General features: G+C 43.9%; 1 protein-coding gene across 2 annotated transcripts in view; it reads left to right on the top strand.

The window, feature by feature from the left end:
* The window catches only part of GALNT17 (polypeptide N-acetylgalactosaminyltransferase 17), a 568,205-nt gene that overhangs the window by 239,691 nt on the left and 310,829 nt on the right, over positions 1-17,685 (top strand). For both annotated transcript variants that reach the window (XM_002743912.6, XM_078354172.1), the window contains one exon: positions 3,675-3,841. In XM_002743912.6, coding sequence (XP_002743958.1) covers positions 3,675-3,841 — 167 coding nt within the window. The remainder of the gene's footprint in view (positions 1-3,674; positions 3,842-17,685) is intronic.

Below are 17,685 nucleotides of genomic sequence, written 5' to 3'. Positions count from 1 at the left end.
ACAGGGAACTGCCCACCTTACCAGGTGTTGGAAACATGCTCGGGGCGGCAAAGAAAAATGAGCACTGAGACATAGGATTTTTTTAGCAGGAATTTTTGCTTCCTGGACAGCAGGAAGGGTACTCTCGCTAGCCATCTTGCTATGAGAGTACAATGAACAAAGGAAAACAGAAACATTTATCCCTTACGCATTTGGGGGTCTCTTTACTGCTGTGTCTGGTCTCCGCTGGCTGGAGCCAGACCTCACAATCTAAACTAAAACCCGATTGGCTAACAACTTAAAACTTTTCTAAACAGGTAAAAGCCATGGAGAGCTGGGACATGCCTGTGAGCACATCCAGCACAGATAGCTTGGTTAAAGTAAAAGGACATAGAATGTACTACATGCCTGTAAGCATGGCGTGTCTCACAGCTACATAGGATAGTACTTCACAAAGTTATTAGCACACTTATTCTTTAACAAGAAAGGAAACATTAAAAAGGAACTTTTCTACTTCCCACAGCTGCTCCATTTCCCGTTTCCGCAGGGAGAGTTGCCTGCCCCAGCCAAGAGGCTTGACTTACAACCAGATCCTTGATTGCAGTGTAACTCCATTGGTTACACTGCTGCTAGGACTGTACAATCTGGCCTCATTCTTTTCAGTTTTTAAATCCAGAAGCTGCTAAAAGCAAAGAAGCAGAGAAATCAGCCCCAGGAAGACATGCACAGAGTCAGTGGGTGTGCACTGTGTGCCTCTGACAGCGTGTGTCCGAGGTGTTTGAACCAGAGAGACTCCATCTTGAATAGGGGCTGGGTAAAATAAGGCTGAGAAAAGCACCTTGAATACTGGGCTGCTTTCCCGGAGGTTTAAGGCATTCTTAGTCACGGATGAGATAGGTCAGAACAAGGTACAGGTCACAAAGACCTTGCTGATAAAAGAATGAGGTAAAGAATGTGGTAAAGAAGCCAGCCAAAATCCACCAAAACCAAGATGGCGATGAAAGTGACCTCTGGTTGTCCTCAAGGCTCATTATACGCTGATTATTATGCATTAGCATGCTAAGAGACACTCCCACTAGCGCCATGACAGTTTACAAATGCCATGGCAACATCAGGAAGTTACCCTATGTGGTCTATAAAGGGGAGGAATTCTGAGTTCCAGGACTTGCCCACCCCTTTTCTGGAAAACTCATGAATAATCCACCTTTATTTAGCAGATGATCAAGAAATAACCACAAAATAGGTCAACCAGCAGACCCAGGAGCTTCTCTGCCCATGGAATAGCGATTCCTTCTTTTTTCCTTTACTTTTTCAATAAACTTGCTTTCATTTCACTCTATGGACTCGCCCCAAGTTCGTTCTTGCGCGAGGTCCAGGAACCCTCTCTTGGGGTCCGGATCTGGACCGCTTTCTGGTAACAAACACACACGTGTACAGTGGGTGAGAATGAGCTGAGATGGGACAGCTGCCACACTGCCAGGCACAGGATGGCCGCTGACCTCTAGTCGAGGGGCCTCTGAGGGACCCTCTGGAGTGCTTTTGTCTTGCGGACCACCATGCAGTCAATGAGCTGATTCCTGCTAACTGCCCATGAACCCGTCAATAATCACTGTAATCTCTCTGGCAGCCCCCAGAATAGATTTACAGCAGCATGGTGAAAACAAGGCTGTTTGATCAATGCATCCCTGGACGAGCTCCTCCAGGAGACACAAACACATATTGTAACAAAACTTTATTTTCTTCTGAAAATTGCCTGCATGATTAATACGGCCCGACATCGCCCGAGCTGCTCAGCATAAGAAACAGCCGTATTTCTTGCTCCCTCTTCAGCTCTGCTCCTCTCTCTCTCCGTGGCTTCATCTGTTTTCTTTATTCTGCTCCCTATCCCGTTGTGCTATATATCATACCATCTCCCGCAAGGAGAAGAAGGATGCATTAAAGTGCACATACCTCGGCACTCCATTCCACTGTTTCTCTTTGCTGTTTTACTTCCTGGACGGCAGGAAGGGTACCCTCACTAGCCATCGTGCCGTGAGAGTACAACGAACAAAGGAAAACACACAAATTTATTCCTTACACATTTGGGGTCATCCTTACTGCAGTGTCTGATCTCCATTGGCTGGAGCCAGACCTCATAATCTAAACTAAAACCCCGATTGGCTAACAAATTCAAACTTTTCTAAACAGGTGAAAGCAATGGAGAGTTGGGACATGCCTATGAGCACATATGGCTTAGGTATAAGCATAAAATCAGATTCCCCAGGGCTGCCTGGACAGACTGTTGGTGCACCTGTGACTGATAAAAGCAGAGCACGTTCCCCGGGTACTCAATCATCTCTTATATCACCTGGAGCCGTGGAGAAGGCCAGAGCTCTGTGCTCTGGAGTCCAGCCTGGATGAGAGGAATTCCTCCCTTTCATCTCTGTGCTCGGGCATGTGAGGGACTGCTGTCTCCTCTGAGGGAGGGATGTCGGCAGGTCGTCCTGTCTCCCGTCTCCAGGGAGATTCTAGGACTGCCCTCAGAAGAGCTGGTGTGCCTTAGGCTGCACACTCCTGCAGGTACAGGGTCCTTTTCCTTTACTGTGTTTATTGGCATCGGTGTTTTATTTCCTCTCCTAGAATGTTAACTCTGTGACGGCAGGAACCTCTAGTGTGATATAATGCGGAATTCTTAGGGGGTTCACTAGCTGTCTTTATTTGGGTTCCCCCAGAAACAGAATCTGAAGCAAAGGTTTGAGTGCAAGTAGTTTATTTTCGAGGTGAAGAGAGCATCACTCGGGGAGTGGGGAGTGAGACGGGGAGGGAAAGGCACCCCCTCCAAAGGGTGCGTTATGAAGATTGCACCTGTGGGTGATGAGGGCTTAATCCTGCTAGGGGAATTTACATTTAACTTGCTCTAGGGCTGAGGGAGCTCGGGTATTTGTATTAGGTTGATGAAATTACTTTTGAACCAACCAAATACATCAATTCCTGGTGTTTTTTTGGAAACTGTCACATTATGTTACTCAGTGTTACTCCAGTGTTACTCAGGCTGGAGTGCAGTAGCATTATCATAGCTCATGGCAGCCTCGACCTTCCGGACGCAAGTGATTGTCCCACCTCAGCCTCCTGAGTAGCTGGGGACACAGACATGCACCACTGCACCTGGCTGATTTTAAAATTTTTTGTAGCTATAGAATCTTGCTATGTTGCCCAGGCTGGTCTTAAACTCCTGGCCTCAAGCGCTGCTCCCACGTCGGCCTCCCAAACTGCTGAAATTACAGGCGTGAGCCACAGTACCCTGTCCCCAGTGGTCTCTAGTTGAGAGATTTAGGGGGTGGAGTAATCACTTAGGCATCCGCAAAGAAGGTTTCAGGCAAGAAGTGCAGGGGCTGGAGTCGGAAGTTGTGCAGGTGCACCCTGAAGCTCAGGGCGCAGGGAGGTGACAGGTAGATACAGGGAGACATGTGCCTGGGACTGACGCTGAGCCGTTCCTGTTGAGTGGTGAATTTTGGGGAAGTGGGTTTGGATCTGTTAATGCTCTCCTCCTCATGGTTCATTCTCAATTCTTAGCCAAGGAAAAGCCCAGAGGGAACCAGTGATTCACGCCTCGGGAGTACTGGATGAAGATCTGGCTGAAATCTTCATTGTATCCAGCTGCAGTGGATGAGCTTTTATCCTTCCTCTGACTGCGTTTCCAATCTCTCCTTCCTCAGGTGTAAGGAGCTCAAGTACTCCAAGGACCTGCCCCAAATATCCATCATATTCATCTTCGTGAACGAGGCCCTGTCCGTGATCCTGCGGTCGGTGCACAGTGCTGTCAATCACACGCCCACACACCTGCTGAAGGAAATTATTCTGGTGGATGACAACAGCGACGAAGGTACAGGGGTGGCTGACCTGTGCACAGCACATGATGACAGCAAGGGGAAATTCCAGCATGAGCCCAAGCACCTGTGTCTCCTGGTCCCCGGAGCGTATCTGGGGAATGGAGTGCAGTGGCCTGATCATAGCTCATGGCAGCCATGATCTCCTGGGCTCAAGTGATCCTCCCACCTCAGCCTCCCGAGTAGCTGAGAATACAGCCACATACCACCGCACCTAGCTAATTTTAAAATTAGCTATGTTGCCCAGGCTGGTCGTAAACTCCTGGCCTCAAGCAGTGTTCCAGCGTCAGCTCCCAAACTGCTCGAATTACAGGCATGAGCCACGGCACCCTTTCCCCATGGCAGGGGGTGGAGTGATGGCTTAGGCATCCACAAAGGTTTCAAGCAAGGAAGGGCAGGGGCTAGAGTTGCAAGTTGTGCAGGTGTGCCCTGAAGCTCAGGGCGCAGGGAGGTGACGCAGGTAGATGCAGGTAGACGGATGACTGGGACTGATGCTGAGCCTTTACTGTTGGGTGGTGAATTGTCTTCCACAAAACTGCTCCCTCATGCCAAAAAGGTTGAGGACCACTGTCTTTTAGAGGTATGCATCTAGGCACACCCTGGCCTGTTACTCTTTGAGTCCTATAGGGCAGGGGTCCCCAACCCAGGGCCATGGGTCAGTAGCTGTCTGTGGCCTGTTAGGAATTGGCCTGCACAGCAGGAGGTGAGTAGCAGGAGAATGAGGAAGCTGCTCCCCTTTGCTCCATTGCTGCCCGAGCTCCCCCTCCTGTCTAATCAGCAGCAGCATTAGCTTCTCAAGGGAGCATAGACCCTATTGTGAACTATGCAGGCACACAATCTAGGTTGTACCCCCTTTTATTGAGGCAGAGTCTCGCTCTGTCACCTAGGCTGGAGCGCAGGGATGCCATCTCAGCTCACTGCTGTCTCTGCCTCTCAGGTTCAAGCGGTTTTCCTGCCTCAGCCTCCCGAGTAATGGGACCCCAGATGCACACCAACATGACAGGCTAATTTTTGTATTTTTAGTAGAGACAGGGTTTTGCTGTGTTGGCCAGCTGGTCTCAAATGCCTGACCTCAGGTGATCCACCCTCCTCGGCCTCCCAGAGTGCTGGGATTACAGGCATGAGCCACCGCGCCTGGCTGATTGCATCCTTTTCATGAGAATCGAATGTCTAATGATCTGAGGTGGAACAGTTTCATCCTGAAACCATCTCCCCCAATCCCCAAGTTCCAGGGAAAAATTGTCTTCCACAAAACCACTCCCTGGTGCCACAAAGGTTGAGGACCACTGTTCTAGGGTGGGTAAGAATCAGCAACTGCCCACGGATCTAGATGAATTTCCCTCTCCGCATGACCTTAGGTAGACGGCAGTGAAGGGCTGCACTCCTCCTTCACTCCGCAGCCCACACCCCATCTTTGTTGTCCTTCTCCGAGAAGCAAAAGAAACAATTCCATCCTGTGTTAGGAACTGTTTATCTACATTGGAATTCTCCTCTGGGTCACTGTGGATGAAACAATCTTAAGTAGGAATGAGTGGCGTTTGCTGATCTCCTGGAATTCAGTGCTACTAGGAATGATGGCTCAACGAAAAATCTACGCCTACACCAAGCAAATATTGCATGTCAATTGCAAAACTCCCGGGAGGTCCGTGGAGATGTTTTATAGTGGGACAAAGGGGTGGCGTCCAGGGCAATGGGGTTGGGTGTGGCTAATGGTGCCTTGGTGTTGGTTCCCTGCCTGCAAAATTCACCTTGCTCACTGCAGGGAGCGATCCCCACAAGCTTATGAGATAAAAGAAAACCAGCTAGAGTGAGTGCCTGAAGGCCAAGAAAGCTTACCTTCTAAGCAACAACAGGATTCGGAGTAGGCTAAACCCCCTCCTTTCATCGTGCTGAGTGGAAGGGTTACCCTGGAAGCCCCTCCGGTGTCAAGAAGATGGTGAGGAGGAGGCAATGTCACGGGTCCTGTTTAAAACCCAATTATCTTCAGGAGCCCAGGAATGAGCCTCTCCTATTTAATCAGCCTGGGAGCTGATGTCCCTGCCCCTTCTGAACTAGCCAACTCTTCTGAAGGGCTTGGGTGCACTTGGGCCCAGCAGTATGCCTTCTCTGGGACCTCTGGCTTATCGAGATGGGTCATTTGGTGGATTTTTCACATCCCTCGTTTTATTTCCTTACCTTTGGCCATTATTCATCTATAGATTCTTCTAAACCTGACAATGATTGTCTCCTTGTGAGCAGGAAGCTCTTTCAGTTCCTGGAAGCCTCTAAGTAGTACAGCAAAGTCTCTTTTCTTCACATGCCCACAGCTCCCTTCTGTGTGGCCTTTCTCTGCACCTACCACAGACGTCTTGCTCCACCAGTCCTCCCATTCCCCCCAGCTGGGACTCCCTCTATAGTTTCCCCAGGCCAGAAATCTCTGCTCTTGAACTCCCTGTTCCTGCGGCCCCTTGATCAGCCTTCTAAGCAAGTCCTACCTGTTTCCCAGCTGTCTCCAGCAGAGCACTTCCTCGGAGAAGCCTCCTCTGACCTCTGAGCCGTGAAGTGAGATTGTGAAGGGAAGGCATCCCAAAGACAGTGGTGCTGTGGGTGACAGAGCTGAATCCCACTGAGGAAACTCCAGGAGCCAGTGTAAACCCAGACCTCAGAGTTAACTTGCTCCAGGTGTGAGGGAGCTGGGGTATTTATACATCTTTAGGATAATGAGGCCCTCGTTCTGTGCCATCTCAGTACCCTGCTACCAACTGTCACGCTCATCAGCATGCAGTGTGTCTGTGTTCTGCCCAGTGGACTCTCTCAACTGGGTGGGACATTGTTTTCCAGGGCCTGGCTGGTGGTCGAAACTCAGTAAGTCTCTCAACAAGGGAGTGCATGATGGAGCCAGATAGGGCTAAGAAAAGGGCAGATGTGAGCTACTGGCAAAATGTCTGTAGGTGGCCTGGGGCTAGAACACCCAGAGAAGAGCATGAACTGCAGATTGGGCTGGTTTGGGGTGAAGACTTGCTGCCAGTGGTGCCCCCTCTCCTGAGGAAGTCTAGGTAGAGCCCAGCCGAGGATGAGGAAGGGCAGGTTAAGGCAATCTCAGTCATAACTCCAGCTCCTTGACTACAGGGACCTCCAGTCAGGGTTAAACACTTAGTGGGTTCAGTAGGTGTGTTAGTCTGTTTGCTGTTGCTGTAGAGGAATTCCTGAGGCTGGATGATCGATTGATTGATTGACTGATTGATTGATTGATTTTGACAAAGGGTCTCACTCTGTCATCCAGGCTGGAGTGCAGTGGTGCAATCATGGCTTGTTGCAGCCTCCATCTCCTGGGCTCAGGTGATCTTCCTGCCTCCGCCTCCTGAGATGCTGGGACCACAGGCATGTGCCATCACGCCCAGCTAATTTTTATATTTTTTATGCAGAGATAGGGTTTTGCCATGTTTCCTAGGTTAGTCTAAAACTCCTGGGCTCAAATGGTCCTCCTGCCTCAGCCTCCCAGTGTGCTGGGATTACAAGTGTGTCACTGTGCCTGGCCTTGGGTGATTTATTTAAAAAGGAGGCTTTATTTGTCTCACAGTTCTGCAGAATATACACGAACCATGGTGCCAGCATCTGCTTGGTTTCTGGTAAGGGCTTAGGAAGCTTTCAATGATGGTAGAAAGGAAGGGGAGTAGGTGAGTGTTACATGGTGAGAGAGGGAACAAGAGAAGGGGGAGGCCCCAGGCTCTGTGAGAACTTACTCTTTACCATGAAGGAGGCACCAAGCCATTCATGAGGGATCCAAACACCACCCACCACGCCTCACCTCCAACATTTCAACATGAGATTTGGTGGGGACAAATATTCAAAACATATTAGTAGACATCTTCAAGTAGATGTGTTTATTCACATCAGGAGTGCAAGTAGTTTATTTGGGAGGTGAAGAGAGCACCAGTAGGGGGCTGGGGAAGTAAGACCGTGAGGGGAAAGCATCCCTAGAAGATTGGTACTAAGGGTGACGGAGCTTAATTTCACTGGGGAAACTCCAGAAAGAGCCAGTGTAAACTCAGGCTTCAGAGTTCACTTGCTCCAAGGGTAAGGAAGTTGGGTATTTTTACACCTGTAGCATCAGATGCTTTAGTGTGAGAACCCCCTGGAACTCCACCCTAGAGGAGGTCCTGCCTCAGGAGGCCCGGGATAGAGCTGGAAACTTGCATTTCTTATAAGCTCCCATTTGATGCTGCTGTAGCTGGTGTGAGGAACTCACTTTGGAGAACCACTGGGTTAAGCAACCACACCTAGAACCCTCTCTATGAGTCCCGTTTTAATGGTTCACGTTTCAGTTCTACGTGAAGATGTTTAGTGAGTAAGGAAATTGGGAGGAGGAAGTATTTGGTTCAGCCAGATTATAAGTCAATATCCATTCATCTTCCTCCACCTCTGCCACATGCCCAGGGAACCTGGAGTTGATATTAACACCATCTCCCTCTTCAGTTCCTGGTTCCGTTCTCTGTGTTTTCCCCAGGCCAGAAATCTCTTCTCTTGAACTAGAAGAGGAATCTAATATTTTTCATTTCATTGAGGTGTTCTTTGTAACTGGTATTATCAAGTTTTGTAAATGTTCTACATCTCTTTAAAAAGACCCCACACACTGTAATCATGGAATTGGATTCCTGCCAGACATCAATTTTGTGTATTCCGGTAGGCTATGAGCTGTTGTTTTTTTTTAAGTCTTTCTGATAATGGTGTTTTAAAATCTCCTTTTGTAAAGACTCTTCCCTTCCTGTGTTCCTAATATTTGTTTTCTGGTATCTTGTCAGTTTCTTTGGTAACTATAGATTTGTGTCTGCATGGCTTCATTAATGGCGATGGTTGTTACCATTATGTAATGCTCTCTTTATCTTAAAAGCATACCCTTGTTTTGTCCTGAATTTAGTTCTTACTATAATATTGTTGTTCTTGCTGCCAGCTCACGTTTGATTAAAACATTTTTTTCCAGCCTTACAATTTTGTTTCCTGATCTTAAAAGTAATGCGTGCTCTTTGTTGCAAAAATTTGAATGTATCAAAAAGCAAATATAATTGGAAAAAGTAAATACTGAAGAGACTAACCAGAGGCAACTGCTCATTCGCCCATGTCTTTACCCTCTTTAATGCACGTTTTGCAGAGCTAAGATCCATAGTATAAACAAGTTAATGCTCCGCTTTCTCCCCCTGAAGTGTAAGGCATAATCAGTGCCCTTTTTTATTAAAAAAGCTCTGCAAATATCATTTGAATGAGGGCAGATTGGTCTAATCTCAGGCGCCACTAAGGTCTGGTCAAGATGGGCTCAGAGAATGGGCGTGCAGAGCCAGGGACTGTGGAGAAGCAGACAAGGTATTTTATTTTCATTTTGTCATTTGTTTCACTCAGTCTGAATACTGAGATTGGCCTGTGTTAAGCTCCAGTAAGATGCAATTCTTTGTACTCTGTACATCCAACTGAAATCAACGTTTGCCAGAAATCACTGCTCACCAAGTCCAGTGGGCACCTTGCCGCCCAGATCTTTTGGCACCGTCGGACGTTGTCAAGCAGGCTCCTTGATGGAGTATCGCTCCTCCTGGTGCCCTGACAGTACTCTGGTTCCCCTTTCATCTCGTTTTTGCAGCCGTTCTTCTCTTCCTTGGTTTCTTAGTCCATTTGTTTTGTCTACAAAGAACACTGGAGGCTAGGTAATTTATAATGGAAAGTTATTTATTTCACTCATGAAGAAGCAAGGTGCCGGCATCTGCTTCTGGTGAGGGTTTCAGGAGCTTCCACTCATGGTAGAAGAGGAAGGGGAGCCGGTAAGGTCACGTGATGAGAGATGAGTGGAGAGAGAGAGGGGAGGAGGTGCCAGGCTCTTTTTAACAATCTGATTTCACAGGAACTAAGAGTCAGAATGCACTGAATCCTGTAAGAATGGTACCAAGCCTTTCAGGAGGGATCCACCGCCATGACCCAAACACCTCCCACCGGGCCCCACCTTCAATATTGGGGATCACATTTCAACATGAGATTTAGAGGGGATAAACCTTATCACTTGGCCTCCTTCTTTTTTTTTTCTTTTGAGACAAAAATCTTGCTCTGTCACCCAGGCTGGAGTGCAGTGGCACAATCTCGGCTCACTGCAACCTCCGCCTCCCAGGTTCAAGCGATTCTCCTGCGTCAGCCTCCTGAGTAGCTGAGACTACAGGTACACACTACCACGCTGGCTCATTTTTGTATTTTTAGTAGAGATTGGGTTTCACCATATTGGCCATGCTGGTCTCGAACTCCTGACCTCGTGATCCACCCTCCTCGGCCTCCCAAAGTGGTGGGATTACAGGTGTGAGTCACCACGCCTGGACCCCTCTCCCTTCTTAAATTGGGATCACTCATGATTTTCAGTATCAGGACACACTGGACAGTTTCCTCCATTGGAATGTTCTGACAGTTCCCCAATGGAATTGTCCAGTGGGATCTACCACTCAAGCCCAGAACAATTCATCCTCTTCCCTGAGCTTCAAACCTGTAAGGCCTCTGTCTCCCAGTTGTTCACCCTGGGTTTTTGAAACTGTAGCTCAGTTGGTCCAATGATGAACTTGCATTGTTTGCCTTGAACTTTGTTTGGGGGATTGGAATGGGGAAATTCACGATTACAGAGTTATCACAGTAATTCTTGACACACTCCATCATTGGTTCATGCATGGCCATTCTTTATTTTTCCTCACTTCTGATTGAGATGTAATTCACATACCATAAGCTATACTGTAAAAATAAAATAGACTGGGCATGGTGGCTCACACCTGTAATCCCAGCACTTTGAGAGGCTAAGGTGGGCAGATCACCTGAGGTTGGGAGTTCGAGACCAGCCTGGCCAATATGGTGAAACCCCATCTCTACTAAAAATACAAAAATTATCCGAGTATGGTAGTACGCACCTGTTATCTCAGCTACTCGGGAGGCTGAGGCAGGAGAATCACTTGAACCTGGGAGGCGGAGGTTGCAGTGACCTGAGATCATGCCATTACACTCCAGCCTGGACATCACAGTATGATGCCATCTCAAAAACAAACAAAACAAAAACAAAAAATAAAGTATACAATTCAGCAATTTTTAGTATATTCAAATTATTTGCACCTATCACCTCTACCTAATTCCAGAACATTGTCCTCACCTGCAAAATAAACCCTGAACCTGGGAGTAGTCTCTCCCAACTCTCCCCTTACCCCACTCCTTGTCAAATATTAATATATTTCTGTTACAATATATTCACCTATTCTGGACATTTGATAATAAATATCTACAACATGTGGCCTTCTTTTGCTGGCTTCTTTCACTTAACGTAAGATTTTCAAGGTTCGTTCATATCGTGGCATATATAGACATTTCATTCTTTTTATGACTGAATAATATTCTGGGTATAGATATAGCACATTTGATTTATATCTGTCGGTTGATGGACATCTGGGTTGTTTCTTCTTTTGGGCTGTTAGGAATAGCAGGGCTGTGAGCATTCATGTATACGTTTTTGTTTGGATATGTTTTCAGTTTTCTTGGGTACATACCTAGGAGTCGAATTGCTGGGTTATATGGTAATTCTATGGTTAACTCTTGGAGAAACTGTCAAACAGACTGTTTTCCACATCAGCTGCACCATTTTATATGATCACCATTAATATATAACGGTTCCAGTTTCTCCACGTGCTTGACAACACTTGTTACTCTTTTTTTATTATGGCCGATCTCGTGGGTATAAGGTAGTATCTTGTAGTTTTGAAGTGCATTTCCCTAATGACTAATCACTGAGCATCTTTTCATGTGCTTATTTTTCATTAGTCTATCTTCTTTGAAGAAACATCTATTCAAGTACATTGCCTATTTTTAAATAGATTATTTGACTTTTTTAAATTATTGACATTTTTATATATTCTGTAAACTCATCTTTATCAAATACTCTGCAAATTTTTTTTGCAAATATTTTCTCTCATTCTGGGGGTTGTCTTTTCACATTTTCGATGATGTCCTTGGATGAAAAAAGGTTCAAATCTTGATAAAGTCCAGTTCGTCTATTTTTTCTTTGGGTGCTTGAGCTTTTGGTGTCATATCTAAGAACCTGTTGCCTAATCCAAGATCACAAAGAACTGGACCTACGTTTTCTTCTAAGAGTTTTACATTCCTCACACTTCCATTTAGGTTTCTTTCCATTCTTTGTGAGCTAATTTTTGTATACAGTTTGAGGTAGGGATCCAAATTCTTTCTATGTCTGTTTTTCACATACATAGTTATCCCATGATCATTTGTTCAAGAGACCATTTTGTTTCCTCATTGAATGGTTATGGCACCTTTGTATAAAATCAGCTGACTGTAAATATGAAGAATTATTTTGGGACTCTCAATCCTATTTCTCTGATTTATGTGTCTATGCTTATGTCAGGACCACACTGTCTTAATAACTTTTTCTCTGTAGTAAATTTTAAAAGTGGAAAGCGTGAGACCTCCCACCTTGTACTTTTTTCAAGATTGCTATGTCTATTCTGGGTCCCTTGCATTTACATATTAATTTTAAGACCAGCTTGAACATTTATCTAAGAAATAGCTGTTAGAATTTCGTTAGGGATTGCACTGAATCTATACAATTTGGAGAGTATTGTCATCTTGATAATATTAATCTTCTAATCCATGAACATAGATGTCTTTTTATTTATTTAGGTCTCTAATCTCTTTCAATAATATTTTGTAGTTTTCAGTATACACATTTTGCACTTCTTTGGTTGAATGTATTCCTTAATGTTTTATTGTTTTTAATGCCATTATAAATGGAATTATTTTCTTAAATTAATTTTTGGGTTGTTCATTGCTATTGTATAGAAATACAACTTATTTTTGTATATTCGTCTTATATCCTTTAACTTTGCTGAACTTGACTATTAGCTCCAATACGTTGTTTGTTGATTCTGCTTTCTATATAGAATATCGTGTCATCTTCAAATAATTATAATTTTACTTCTTCCAATTTGAATACTTTTTTATTGCATAATTACCTCCTCTATTTTTAAAAATACATATATTAATAAATATCTCTTCTTCAACCATGTGAAGAAAGAGAACATTCACCCATGTACCTTCCTAAGGGTTTACAAGAGCCTCTCCTGGAGAAGACAGCTGAGTCATGAATGAGGTCAGGAAACATGGGGCTCGCCATAGTGGGCTATTGTGTGGACCGGGTACTGGACTGATGGAATGAGCTTCTCTGTATTTTCTACTTCTGATCTTATCAAGACCTACTGCCTGCCCTCAGGAGCAGAACATGTCTGAGAGATACGAGATATGATACAATGAATGTCTTCTGCTGATCCAGGCATCAGGCAGAAAGTCTGTAGTCAGAACATCCAATTACAGAGAAGAATGGGGACCATACTCATTCAGGCAATCCACCCTCAGCTTCAAATGAGGTATGTTTGCAGGGGCAGTGTTAGAAATGACAGCTCTCAATGCATCTGTCTGAAGTCACACTGCCCTGCCACGGGGGTCGGCCTCTGTTGTTGTCACCTTAAATCTCCCTTCACCGTCTTGCAGATTCTCTGACCCTCTTCTGTGCTGTCCCCTGTGCTTTTCTCTTGGTTTATGTGCTTCTTTTTGTGAAATGCAACAACCGGAAGCTTCTTCAGAGAGACTTCAAGGAAGAGGAAATCTTTTGAGCGCACTCATACCTCTAACGATGGCCTTAACCTAATCGTCCAGGTGCACGATGGTCTCGTTGAGTTAGTGTCACCTTCTTTCAGAATTGTAATGGTTTTGCTCCATTATCGACTGTGTCTTTGTCGTTGTTATTGTTTGTGTTTTGTTTCGTGTTTTGGAAGAGCCAAAGGCATTCTGATTCTTGATCTTTCACATGTTTTGTTTCTTTTTTTCCTTTCTGGAAGCCTGTAGAATCTTTATCTTGTCACCATAGTTTTAAATTTCACAATGATGAACCTTGATACAGGTCAGTTTTCATTGATTGGATGGGGCATTTAGTGACTTCAATCTGGAATCTATTGTCTGTCCATTCTTGGATATTTCTTGGAATTTTAATTGACAGTTCCTCATCATTTTTCCTGTTCTCCCTTTCAGCATCTTTCATTATTCTAGTTTGGGGCCTCCTAAATTGAACCTCTAATTTTCTTATTTTTCTCTGCTCTCTTATCTTTCTCTATCTGATATTTTACTCTGTTTTCTTTATTCTCACTTCAGATTTTTTATTCTTCCCATCTATCCATCTTTTTATATTTCTTCTATCATAGTTTTACTTCCAAGTGATCATCTTTGTTCCCTGAAAGTTCCTTTTATAACATATGGTCCTTCTTTATTGGAAACAATATGTTTTCCTATCCCTGGAGGATAAGAAAATATGTTAATATGTTAATAATATTTTTGTTTTAAGTTTGTTCCCTACATAGTCTGTTTCTACAAGTTACATTTTTCTCATTGATGTTTAGTTTCTGTCTTCCATGTTGGAGACTTTCCTTAGACACCTGGTGAGTCTTTGCTGTTTATGGTTATCTCTTAAATAGCGATTAGACGGCCAGGGGCTGGGGAGGGGGGATGGGGAGTTACTGCTTAATGGGTAGGGGATTCGTTTGAGAAGATGAAATAAGTTCTGGAAATAGACGATGGTTGCACGATAATGTGTATGTACCCAATGTCACTGTATACTTAAAATGGTTAAAATGGTAAAATATCATGTTATGTCCATTTTGTACAATTTTTAAAAAGATGATTACACATTGTGCACTTGAGTTGGACTTACTGGATTTGACAGTAGTGATCCATGTGGGGTGAAACAAGAAGTGGGAGTGGGGGCTGGGCTTAGTGGCTCATGCCTGTGATCCCAGCAATTTGGTAGTCCCAGGCAGAGGCAGGAGGATTATTTGAGGTCAAGCATTTGAGACCAACCTGGCCAACATGATGAAACCTCATCTCCACTAAAAATACAAAAAATTATCTAGGTGGGTGGCACACACTTGTAATCCCAGTTACTAGGGAGGCTGAGGCAGGAGAATACCTTGAGCCCAAAAGGTGAAGTTTGCAGTGAGCTAAGATCACAACACTGCACTCCATCCTGGGGGACAGAGTCAGACTCCGTATCAAAAAAATAAAATAAAAAAGTGGGAGTGGGGATCTAGTGACCAGTTTCTTTTCAGATAGCCTTCATGCTAGTCTTCCTGATTTTAGTCTACCCATTTTACCCCCAGTTCCAAAGGCACCTGGTGCTGCCGGTTCCATTGCCTCTTGAGCATCCTCTGGTATACATCGAATTGGTTTCCCAGTTTCTGGCATTGTTAGCTTGGGGTCACATGTCACACATCTCTCACTTGGTTAGCCCTCTGAATCTGTGTTCTAGCTTCCTCAATGTCGTGGCTGTTGTCTTGCATTTTCTCTGCCTTTGGAGGTTTATGGGTTTTGTTGTTTGTTTATTTTAGAAATCCTCTTACTTTAGGTTTTTAGTGAATTTTGAGTGGTGGTCTCTGATTAATGAATTAAATTCATCATCTTATCCTAAAAGTTTTATATTCATCTTTGAGAATGTTTAATATAAATTGATAAACTGTCTTCCAGGTATACGGTACCATCTCATGGAGAGTGTATGAAAGGGTCTTTTTCTCTGTATTCTCACCAACACGAATCTTATTAATCCTTGCCATCTTTGTTGTTCTGATGCAGGGGAAACAGCATTTCATTTTTAAATCTGCATTTAAAAATATATTGATTGGCCGGGCACAGTGGCTCACGCCTGTAATCCCAGCACTTTGGGAGGCCAAGGCAGGTGGATCACGAGGTCAAGAGATCGAGACCATCCTGGTCAACATGGTGAAACCCCGTCTCTACTAAAAATACAAAAAATTAGCTGGGCATGGTGGCACGTGCCTGTAATCCCAGCTACTCGGGAGGAGGCTTAGGCAGGAGAATCGCCTGAACCCAGGAGGCGGAGGTTGCTGTGAGCCGAGATCGGGCCATTGCACTCCAGCCTGGGTAATAAGAGTGAAACTCCATCTCAAAAAAAAAAAAAAAAAAAAAATATATATATATATATATATATATATATATATGATGAACACTTTTTCATATGCTTAACTATATAATTTTTAGAGATTTTCCTATTGATGACTCCTTATTCCTTTTTAATTGGAGTGTTTTTCTTTGTCTTGTTGATTTACAAGAAGCTTTTATTTTACTTTAAGTTCTGGGGTACATGTGCAGAACATGCAGGTTTGTTACATAGGTATACACATGCTATGGTGGTTTGCTGCACCTATCAACCCGTCATCTAGGTTTCAAGCTCTGCATGTATTTTGTTTTTGTCTTAATGCTCTCCTTCCCCTTCACCTCACCCCCCAACAGGCCTTGGTATGTGATGCGTTCTCATTGTTCAACTCCCCCTTATGAGTGAGAACATGCAGTGTTTGGTTTTCTAATTCCTGTGTTAGTTTGCTGAGAGTGATGGTTTCCAGCTTCATTCATGTCCTTGGGAAGGATATGAACTCATTCTCCTTTTTATGGCTGCATAGTATTCCATGGTATATATCAAGAACTTTTTATATATTAAACAAACTTTTACCTCACTTTGCAGGCATTTCTCTCAATTTGTGCTTCTCACTTTAACTTATTCATAGTCTTTTTTGGTAAGTATAAATTTTACATCATATAGTCAAAACTATCAGTCTTCTCTTTTTGATACCAAGGTCTTAAGAATGCGATGCATTATTCCTAGACTATACAAATATTAACATCTATTTTTGTGGGTACATATTTATTCTTTTTTTTTTGCAGGAAGGGAGGGAAGGAGGATGGTTGGGAGGAAGGAAGGGATGAAGGAAGGAAGGAAGGGAAGAAGGTGGGGGAGGGAGGGAGGGAAGGAAGGGAAGGAAGGAAATGAAGCAATGAGAGAGACATTGCCGACCTGGATCTAGAGGTTTACAAGTTGATTTCTTTTTTTGAGAGAAGGAAAGAAAAATAAATAAATAAGTAAAGGAGAGGAAGAAAGAGGAAGAGAAAGAGGGAAAGTAAATGGAAATATTGCTTTATTCTGAAAAAAAAAATGGGTATTAATAATGGCCACAATGTTTCATTTAAACTTATGAGTAGGTGTGATGTGGTATTGACAAGAATGTATATTTTGTGTATTTGAAGTGGGGAGCTCTGTAAATATTTATTAAGTTTACTTGTTCTGGATCTGAGTTCGAGTCCTTGATATCCTTATTAATTTTCTGTCTCATTGTTTCTAAGTCTCTATGTATCTGGGTGTTAGGATCGTTAGCTCTTGTTGTTGCATTGATCCTTTTACCACTGTATCTTTGTGGCTTTAAAATCTATTTTATCCGATACGAGAATTGCAACTCCTGCTTTTTATTTATTTATTATTTATTTTTGCTCTCCATTTGGTTGGTAAATCTTTCTCCATCCCTTTGTTTTGAGTCTTTGTGTATCCTTGCATGTGAAACAGGTATGGATGTAACATGCCGTTGGGTTTTGGCTGTGTCTTTTGATTGGGGGATTTAGTCGATTTAAATTTAGGGTTACTGCCATTTGATGTTAACTGGCTGTTTTATCCATTCGCTGGTGTAAATTCTTCTTTATGTTGGTGCTCTTTACTTTTTGGTATATTTTTAGAAAGGCTAATACTGGTTGTTTCTTTCTGTGTGTAATGCTTCTTTCAGAAGCTCTTGTAAAGCAGGCCTGGTGGTAATAAAGTCTCTGAGTTCTTGCTTGTTCATAAAAGATTTTATTTTTCCTTCACTTGTGAAGTTTAGTTTGGCTGGATATGAAATTCTGGGCTGAAGGTTCCGTTCTTTGAGGATGTTGAATATTGGCCCCCACTCTCTTCTGGCTTGTAGAG

This window comes from Callithrix jacchus, chromosome 2 (assembly GCF_049354715.1).
Source record: "Callithrix jacchus isolate 240 chromosome 2, calJac240_pri, whole genome shotgun sequence".
NCBI classification, from domain to species: domain Eukaryota; kingdom Metazoa; phylum Chordata; class Mammalia; order Primates; family Cebidae; genus Callithrix; species Callithrix jacchus.
Note: the sequence above shows the minus strand (reverse complement) of the source record. Positions and strands in the feature narration are given on the sequence as shown.